Here is a 9,521-nt window from a genome sequence, read left to right on the forward strand (position 1 = left end):
TCATTGCGTTGCAGCAGAAAACACAAGATGACAGCACTGTGCAGCATGTTCCTGCTCAAATCGGCGGACCATACTCGGGGGATTTACTTTTCACAAGTAAGATTTAACATTACCGTACTATTGGTTGTATTTTGTATTTTCGAACAATGTGGCCAGTATCATAGCTACATGTATGACCTTTGCAGCAAAAAAAACCGCGTGAAAATCTGTTCGGTATTCAGTGAGATATGATTAATTAAGTGTGCTGACAGCTCATTGCACCGGCCAAACAGATTACACTGAGTGGAGTGGATGACCGGTCCAAGATGGCGGCTCCAAATCTCGTCAGCGCTAGTAGGGAGCAGCGGTCGATGCGGCGTCTATGTATATTATGTCTATGGTCTTGACAACCTCATACATTGTTGCAAATTGAGCAGAAACCACAACCACTTTCCCACGGTAAGACTAACAGAAGACACTACGAACACGTTGTGGGTAGAAGAGGAAGACACTACAGCGGTTCACAAAGAGATGTATTAGTAAGTACATTTTCATGACCACAGCCATAAAAAACTTTTCAAACGTTTGCAGTAGTGGGCTATATCCTCGAAAACACAAAATCTGTTCAAATAAAGTGCCAGCTTGTAGGTTGAATGACGATAAATTCTAAATTCTTGATGGCGCTAAATTCTAGTTGTCTTTGCTGCTAGCTAGCATGGGAAAGCCACGCACTCATGGTATATGTAAAAAAAAAACAACAAATATTAACATATTAGTAAAACTGTCAGCATTTCAGTGTTTTAAATCTTTAATTGCGGGTTTCGAACTGAAGCATTCGGTTGTTAGCCAAGGTTTGTGAAATGATAGGCTAGCTAGCACTTCTAACATATTAGGCTAGCATTACATATGATCTAACGTTAACGTTAGTGCCTTTCTAACACAACCGTTTGTTTCTGTTATTTTGCAGATTAACGTTAAATGGTTCGGTTCATCCTGAAACAAGCCGTGACAACCTTCCGTTCGTCCTGAAACAAGGTATGTTTCTTTGTAAGTTTTGTCAGCATGAGTTTAACAGCATACTGGGGTTTTGTAGACATACAAAGCAACATAAAAATACCCCAAACCAATCATTTACTTGTGGAGTTCCTGATTGTACACGGTCTTTCAGGAAATTTAGCGCTTGCAAGTCTCATATATACAGAGACCACAGGGACTATCATAGGATTACTAATGTTAGAGGTTTACAATTTAATTTATCAGACTCTATCACTTGCCACATTGAAGGTTGTCAGTCAGAGTTCCAAGACCTAAAAGGTCTCATTTCACATCTGAAGGGGCATATACAAGAGGGTAGAACAATTGGTTGTCCTTTTAGAGAATGTAGCAAAACATTCCATGTGAAATCCACATTTGCTTCTCATATATCTAGAACACATAAGAACACTTCAGCCGATCAACTTGTTACACTAGGGCCAGCCTTAGGTAGTGACCACACAGGTGAGACTAGTAGTCAGTCGTTTGACATTCACAATGATGGTGAAGAAAGCGAGTCAGGTGGGCAGCAGGATATATTTGATGTTGATGAAACACTCTACCTTAAAAATCTGGCACTGTTTTATTTGAAGCTTCAGGCTAAGCTGTTATTACCAGCTTCTGTAATTCAAACAATTTTTGAAGAATTCCAGGATGTTCATGATGTTGAACAATGCCATATGTTTGGAATATTAACTGAGAAGTTGACCTCGCTAGGCATGTCAGAAAGCACGATCAAACCAGTAATTGAAGAACTTAAAACAGAAAGTCTGCTAACACGCTTTAACTGCCTTTTCAAAACAGATCAACGGCGTAAGACCATCTTTAAAAACAGTTTCCAATATGTTGAACCATTACGAGTATATCTAGGTTTAACTGATGCAGGAAAAGTAGCCTATGCCCAATATGTTCCAATACAAGAAACACTTCTTGCTCTCTTTAAAAATGAGTCTATGAAGCAACAGTATGATGAAGTGCGTAATCGTGTGACTAATGGTGGTGTTATGCAGGACATTTGGGATGGAGAGGTTGTGTCCAAACACTTTTTATTCCAGTCTGACAGGTCATCTTTAGCTTTAATACTCTATCAAGATTCATTTGAGGTGGTGAATCCACTGGGATCAGGGAAAAAAAAGCACAAGGTGCTAGCTGTGTACCTAACCCTGGGTAATATTTCGCCATGGTACAGATCAAATATTGATCATATGCAGCTTGTTCTTTTGTGTAGAGAACAGGACTTCAAGACATTTGGACAGGAGTTAGTCTTCAGTCCTTTGATAAAGGATCTGAACAACTTGGAAGATAATGGCATTGTGAAAGATGGCAGTGTTCTTAGAGGTGGTCTGTGTGCCATAGCTGGAGACAATCTGGGCTCTCATAACATTGGAGGCTTTGTAGAAAATTTCAGTCGAAGTGAATATTTTTGTCGGTTCTGTGATATTAGCAGAAATGAATTTGAATCAAACCCTTTGTCAACTGCTACCTCCAGAACTGTTGAGAATTATCAAGAAACTCTGCAAAACTTTCAAAACAGAGAAAGAACTGACAAGAACAATGAAAAGGGTATCAAATATGATTCAATTTTTAATCAGCTTCAGTACTTTCATGTGTGTCTGCCTGGATTGCCGCCTTGCTTGGGTCATGATCTCTTTGAGGGTGTTGTTTCCTTTGATATGGCATTGTTGATTAATCAGTTAGTGGTTCAGGAAAAACATTTTACCCATTTAGAGTTAAACAGGGCAATTGATCACTTGCAGTTTCTTGGTAATGACGCTAATGATAAGCCACCAGAAATAAATTCAGGCAATGAAAAATTATCCGGACATGCTGTCCAGAACTGGTGCCTTTTAAGAGTGCTACCTTTGCTAGTGGGGAACAAATTACAGAGCCTGGCCGAGAGTAAGATATGGCATCTGGTTCTGCTCCTTCGAAAAATTGTTGCATACATATGTGCTCCTGCTATAACTGCAGATCAGGTGGCATATTTGCAAATTCTAATCGAAGAGTACATTTCTGACAGAGCTGAATCCTTTCCTCAGAAGCCTTTGAGACCAAAACACCACTACCTGTGCCATTATCCAGAGCTGATCTTGAAGTTTGGGCCACTAATACGTCTTTGGACCTTGAGGTTTGAGAGTAAACACACTTATTTTAAACAGTGTGCTCGAAAATTGCATAATTTCAAGAATTTGTGTTCCACCTTAGCAGAAAGGCATCAGCTTCTGCAAGCCTACTTGAGTGCAGGCAACATCTTTCCTCCTTTGATTCGCAATGACAAAGGAGATGAATTTCATTCGAATGATTACAACTCAGAAATTGTAACTGCAGTATCTCAATTCAATTTTTCTCCCAATAACACTTGTGCTACGAATGATGTCACCTTCAAAGGCACTAAGTACAGAAAGGGACTCCATGTGATCATTGGAAAGGAAGAGGATGTATTGCTTGTTGGGGAAATCAAACTGATTCTGATTCACACTCAGTCTGAAGTTTACTTTGTTGTAAAGAAATATCAGACACATCTGGAAGTTAATTTGGGTGTATATTCAGTGCATGACTTAGAACAGGGCTCCCACTTTGTTTGTCTTAGATATGAAGAACTGCTTGATTATTATCCCTTGCCAGTCTATAAAGTGAATGATATGTCAGTGCTCATCCTTCACCACTCTTTCCCTTCTTTATAGAGCCATGACTCAAGAAATAAAGGAGGCAATCCTGCAGGTATTACCTACATTAGCAGAGGATACCCTGTCTTTGCTGCTGACCAGACTTAACAGCATTGGCGTGGACCGCAAGTCGGATTTGCAATATGTGAAGGAGGAGGATCTGTCAGAACATCTTCGACCTATAGAATCGCGAAAACTGCTAAACAAATGGAGCACCGATGGTATTGTACTTTGCTTTGTTCTTATATTAGGAAATCACTCATATCTTGTTTACTATTGTAAAAAGTTTATTTTCAGCTAGGCCATAAGATGTATAGTTACATCCCCTGAGTGTGACAAGAAAAGAAAAAAACATAGTTCATTTAATTTTGACACCACAGTCTCTTGTTGTGTTACAATGCACTGTACTTCAGCTTTGCCCAGAGCTCTGTGGAATTGCCACAGCACTGCATAGGGAGAAAAGTGATGACATAGGGGCAGTCTCAGAAGTTTTTAGTTGTTTGTTGAGGTTGTATGGGTTCCATATTGTACATATGAATGTGAAAGTTGATTTATGTCTGTTTTTAAAATGCATATCTGACTTTCCAGGGCAGCTGAGGTGTGCTGAAAATTTACAAAGTGACAATTCACAATCAGACTCCACACGTAGTCCATGCAGACTGGATTCATCCTCCTCATCCTTCTCATCCAGCCCAACCAGCACAAATAGCAGCACCAGCACAGTCGACATAGACTCTTGGCCAGACTGTTTTAAAGTTCCTTGGGGCAAAATGCCTCATGCCATATCAATGGCTGTGCATTCACAAAAGCGCCCAGCTCCAAGAGACCGAAGAGAAATGGTCCGGATCATAGTAGATGAAATGAGGGTGATTGAAGCCAATCCTTCTAGATCTGATTGCTTTTCTGTTGCTAAGAAAATAGTTAGACAGTATCCCAAGAGCTTTGCCGATGTCTTGAAAGATGGCACTAAAATTGGAAGTGGATATGCTTCCCTTGTCAATCAGATTAAATCCAGGGTTGAACACCTGAATAGGGACAATGTTACAGCAAGACGCCGGAGAGGAAAAACACTGCCAAGCTCATCCACCACCAAGAGCACCAAAGGACCATCAGATCAATATGGGTGTATCAGTTGGCAGCCTGAGTGTCCTACTGGGGAAACTGAAGACAGCCTTAAGGGGAAAAAAGAACAAATGCAAGAGATGTTTTCAAGAGAAGGTCCAGTGGGGGGAGAGAGAGGATGTGTCGACCAGCTAATGCATGTTACATACTACCTGCAACGTAAGTCTATCAACGCAAGTCCACCTCACACAATTGCTGAGCTTAGAAAAGATTGGCCATATCTCTTCACTCAGAAAGGCCTCTACAGTCACTTTCAGCATCTTACAGACATACCCATCCTGGAAAAAATGGAGGGAGCAATTGCAGAAAAGGGAAAGATGATCCTCCAGTTTTATCGCCAAAAGCCAACAAACTCGGAGGTGAAGCAGGTCCTGTCCATGTTTGAGGCCAGTGGGTCTACCATAGTTGGACCTTGTGTTATCCTGTGCTTAATGGCACACTTCAAAGAGAACCCAGATGGACTACTGTTACAAGTTGATGTAAGTATACAATATTTCACTATATCTGTCTATGTATGTGTCTAGTTTGTCTATAATCAGTTGTGTAATGTTTTGTTTTGCTATTCTTCTGTTTCAGGAAACAGCCACTCCTGCAGACGTGGAGAGATTGCCTTTACCAGATGCTCCCAGATTAGTTATTCAAGGTAAGTGTTCCAATTTAGCTTTTTGGTAGTGGTAAAAAATTGAAAAGGGCAACATAAGACCATAATAAAACTTAAGAGGAAATGTATTATGTATGATATTTGTCCTTTGCTGGGTGTTTAATGTGGCAGATGTCAATTTTGTTTGTAGTCTGCAGTCCGAAAAAGACCCATAAATGAATCGGTGTGTCCAAACCTTTGACTGGTAGTGTGTGTGTGTGTGTGTGTGTGAACATTTCTTATGTTCTTGGTTTCATTTCAGGGAACAAATTTGTTTCCAACAAATGGATGCTAACCATCGAAAAACAAGTGGTGATGACTCCACATTCAAGCTTCACTGCAGGCCTGGCCACTTTGTTTGCAACCTTATATACCTTCAATTTGGAGTACCAAGAGGAGGCTTCATGTGTCCTTGAATTCATCCAAAGGTATTATAATATGAAAAATATGATGACACAGCTTCTTGAGTGATAGCCTAGTGTTTGTTTTAAAGTCTTTTCTTAGAATTTTAATTAGGCCATGAGCTACGGGGCCTTACAATCACCCCCTCACCTCCCAAGGGAACCAACTTTTTTTTTGAAGGTCTGACCATGCTAAACATGAATTTGAATGTTAACATTGAACATTTTGGATTGAACTACCTGTTTCAGCCCCATGAATAGATTTACATTGAAAATCAATCTATTTTAATACATTGTTAATACATTAGAAGAACATCACTGTCCATGGCATAGAGGAAGGAGTGACATCTGTCTTTGCATGTTTAGTCACAAGATAGATATGTAAATAATAGAGACCAAAATGTATAAGCTTCTCACCAGAGTCACCAGGCAAATCAAGTAGAAAGACTATTTTGGTCTCTATTGTTTTGGGAAAAGCCAATTAAACCACTCGAACTATACATTTTCTGAAAGCTTATGCCCTCTACACGTGATGAAACATGCAAAGACAGATGTCACACCTTCCCCTATGTCAATGTCATGGACTGTCATGTTCCTATAATGCATTTCCAATGTAAATCTATTCATGGGGCTGAAACAGGTACTGCAACCGAAAATGTTCAATAATAAAGGAGAATTCCGGTGTGATATTGACCTAAAGTGTGTTGAAACATGATACCAAGTGTGAACGTATGTCTCATAGCTCATCTCGGCTTGTCCCCTGCACTCCGAAATCAGGGGACAAGTGCAGGGGACAAGCCGAGATGAGCTATGAGACATACGTTCAGTCGGTATCATGTTTCAACACACTTTAGTATCACACCAGAATTCTCCTTTAACATTCAAATTCATGTTCAGCATAGTAAGGCCCCGTAGCTTGCGGCCTACATGTGCTGTGTATGTGAGTAAATACCATCTGGATCTGGAGACTGCTCACCACTCCATCATTCATCTTTTAGTATATCTTATCTACTTGTCCAACCCTCTCAACACCACTCTTCCCCCCTCTCTCCCCCTCCCCCTTTTTTTTGAAGGTGCTTTGTGGGAATCAACCCAGACACCGGCTCCAAGGCTTCAAGTGGAAAGAAAAAACGTCACACAATCAATGTAAAAGTCTGCACTCTTTTACGCAAGCTCATGGACTTTGACTGGCTTGGTTTTTAGGCACTCTCTCATTTTCTAAATGTTTTTTCCAGGCGTTTATTGCTTTTGGTAACATTCATCTTGTTTTAAAAATCCACTCATGGACTTTGACTGGCTTGGTTTTTAGGCACTCACAATGTTTTTCCAATGTTCAATTTTCAGATGTTTATTGCTTTTGCTAACATTCAGCATTCTTGTTTTAAAAATCCACATAATGTTTTGTCATTGTAAGTGACCAACCCCAGAATGTTTGTCCGGTTTGTGGTGTATTGGCTGCGCTAAAAGCCCTATTGGCGGCAGGAAAAACAATGAGAAAATTTGGTACAACATAGACCGAATTAGTGGCCCGCCAGATAAAGCTAGGACACTTTCCTTAAGTTTCACTCAAAGTGCCCCATCAGGTTAGCGTTAGCTACCGGGCCATTATTTCGGTCTATGTTGTCCCAAATAATAGTGAAATTATGCTGAGTGAGTTGAATGAATGGCATTCTTTTGCTACATTCAAAATAAAGTTGGAAGTTTAACTCTGAACCTTCTCAGTCATCATTATGGATTAGCCTAACTCCAAGGGATTAGTTTAGTTGAAAAGCATTTAATGAGAAACAAGATTAGGCATGTTAGCATTCATTTTACAGTACTTTTAGCATGCAGTTTTTTACAGTAACTTACAATAAAGTATTGTAAAGCAAATTTAGTCACAGGTTGTTGCTGTAAATAATAAACAGTATTATACATTATTTATTCAGTTAGATGCTGTAAAATAACGTCAATAAATCGCAACACAACTACAGTATTATACATTATTTATTCAGTTAAACACTGTAAAATAACGTCAATAAATCGCAACACAACTACAGTAAGGTACTGTTTTTATTTTACAGTAATGTATTGTAATTCAGTATTACTGGACATTACTGTAATTCTACAGGTATTAGCTGGCAACTTTATTGCCAGTAATTTACCGTAAATTTCACAAAAATTTTTTTACAGTGTTCAGTAGCCTACACTAGCCTTACCATCTTTTTTTGGAATAGGAATTTTTGGAACTGGTCTTCCTGCTTTGATCCCAACCTTCGCACTGTATTTGAACGTATAAAAGATGGACATTGTCCTCTGATCCCATTGTACTGTTTATTTCACGAGCAAAAAACAAGCTTTCCGTTCAACACAAGATTCTTAGCTGTATGACTGCAGATAACGTTCTTGCACCGTTGCCGCTAAAAACAGCACCCCCTATCGCAATTGAAAATTCCGCTGGGGTCAGAGCTGTTTGGAAACACCTTAAATGGAATATGCTCCCAGAAGGAAGAGTGTTGTAGGCCTGCACATGCTCAATTCGCACAGAATTAGTATAAAATGAACCAATTGTCTCTCACACTTACCTAATCATGGCGAAACAACGTGCACACTTTTGGAAAGATGAGGAGACAAACTTATGTCTTATGTGTGTATGCTTACGTGCATGCGTGTGCATGTGTGTGTGTGTCTGTGTATGTCTGTGTGTTTGTATATGAAGTGCTGCAAAGCTCATGTTTCACAGCTTGCATCATAAACCATGTGCTTGTGGGCACATCTGTCTATCAGTACCTGTTGCATGGGAGGTTCTGTCTCCACGTGACTGTGTAGCTCTTGAGCTTCTGAGCCGCCATCCACAGCACACATCTCGGCTGGACCGGCTCTGCAGTGAAATATGGAGAATGCTTACACATTATACAACCATTAACAAAGTCACAAAGTAGCTATTAAAAGTAGAAAAGTAGTTTGTTGAAAACATGTACAAAGATAAAGTGTGTGTGTGTGTGTGTGTGTGTGTGTGTGTGTGTGTGTGTGTGTGTGTGTGTTCAACAGTTTTGCAGTCAGTCTAGGATGTGTGACGTCATCAGTTTACTCTAGAGATAATAGACTAATGTAAAACAAGTACAAACTTGTTTGCCCTGGTAGTGGAAGCATATATCTCAAGTAGAACACAACATTCATCAATAAAAAAGTAATTACTTTCAAAGGTCATTTATACACAAAATGTTGGTAACACTCCATAATAAGGTGCCATAATAAATAGCAAACTAGTAATTACCTAACCCTTTGTTAATATTTCTTAATTGTTACTAAAATATCTATTTGGCTCAAGTTAATCGTTTTTCATCATTAATTAAATATTAGTTGTTTGCATAAAATCTGGATGTTAATATTTTAACAAATCTATTAACTAATATTGTATTAATATTTGTTAATAGTTAACTAAATGTATTTTTGGCACTAATTAACAGTTATTTCGTACATAATTTAAATGTTAAATGTTTATTTACAAACTATATGTTAACATAAAAGTTAATGACATATTATTATTTATCTATTTGTTATTAAACTGTGCTTCTGCCTATCCCAATATGAACCACTCCCCATAGGACCATTACAATAAAGTTTAAGCTTAATTAATATATTAGTAGTATAGCTATAAGCATGGGGATCCTTATAATAAAGTTGGTTAAGCTTAATTAA

General features: G+C 38.9%; 1 protein-coding gene across 2 annotated transcripts; it reads left to right on the top strand.

The window, feature by feature from the left end:
* Positions 1 to 379: 379 nt before the first annotated feature.
* On the top strand, positions 380 to 7,553 carry LOC121719465. 2 transcript variants are annotated; one of them, XM_042105129.1, is made up of 8 exons: positions 380 to 518; positions 947 to 1,014; positions 3,696 to 3,898; positions 4,266 to 4,958; positions 5,067 to 5,278; positions 5,376 to 5,442; positions 5,702 to 5,867; positions 6,914 to 7,553. In XM_042105129.1, the coding sequence occupies exons 3-8, from the start codon at positions 3,700 to 3,702 to the stop codon at positions 7,041 to 7,043; spliced, it is 1,467 nt and encodes a 488-aa protein (XP_041961063.1). In that variant the 5' UTR covers positions 380 to 518; positions 947 to 1,014; positions 3,696 to 3,699; the 3' UTR covers positions 7,044 to 7,553. The 2 variants fall into 2 exon arrangements, with proteins under 2 accessions (XP_041961063.1, XP_041961062.1); XM_042105128.1 differs by having other exon boundaries at positions 4,266 to 5,278.
* The last annotated feature ends 1,968 nt before the right edge of the window (positions 7,554 to 9,521 follow it).

The sequence above is a fragment of the Alosa sapidissima genome, chromosome 9, assembly GCF_018492685.1.
Source record: "Alosa sapidissima isolate fAloSap1 chromosome 9, fAloSap1.pri, whole genome shotgun sequence".
NCBI classification, from domain to species: Eukaryota; Metazoa; Chordata; class Actinopteri; order Clupeiformes; family Clupeidae; genus Alosa; species Alosa sapidissima.

Excerpts from the sequence above, each read along its gene's own strand:
- LOC121719465 (XM_042105128.1), top strand. The coding sequence starts at position 3,700 with ATGACTCAAGAAATAAAGGAGGCAATCCTGCAGGTATTACCTACATTA. Across the intron at positions 5,443-5,701 it reads TCCCAGATTAGTTATTCAAG|GGAACAAATTTGTTTCCAAC; the intron begins GTAAGTGTTCCA and ends GTTTCATTTCAG. Across the intron at positions 5,868-6,913 it reads GTCCTTGAATTCATCCAAAG|GTGCTTTGTGGGAATCAACC; the intron begins GTATTATAATAT and ends TTTTTTTTGAAG.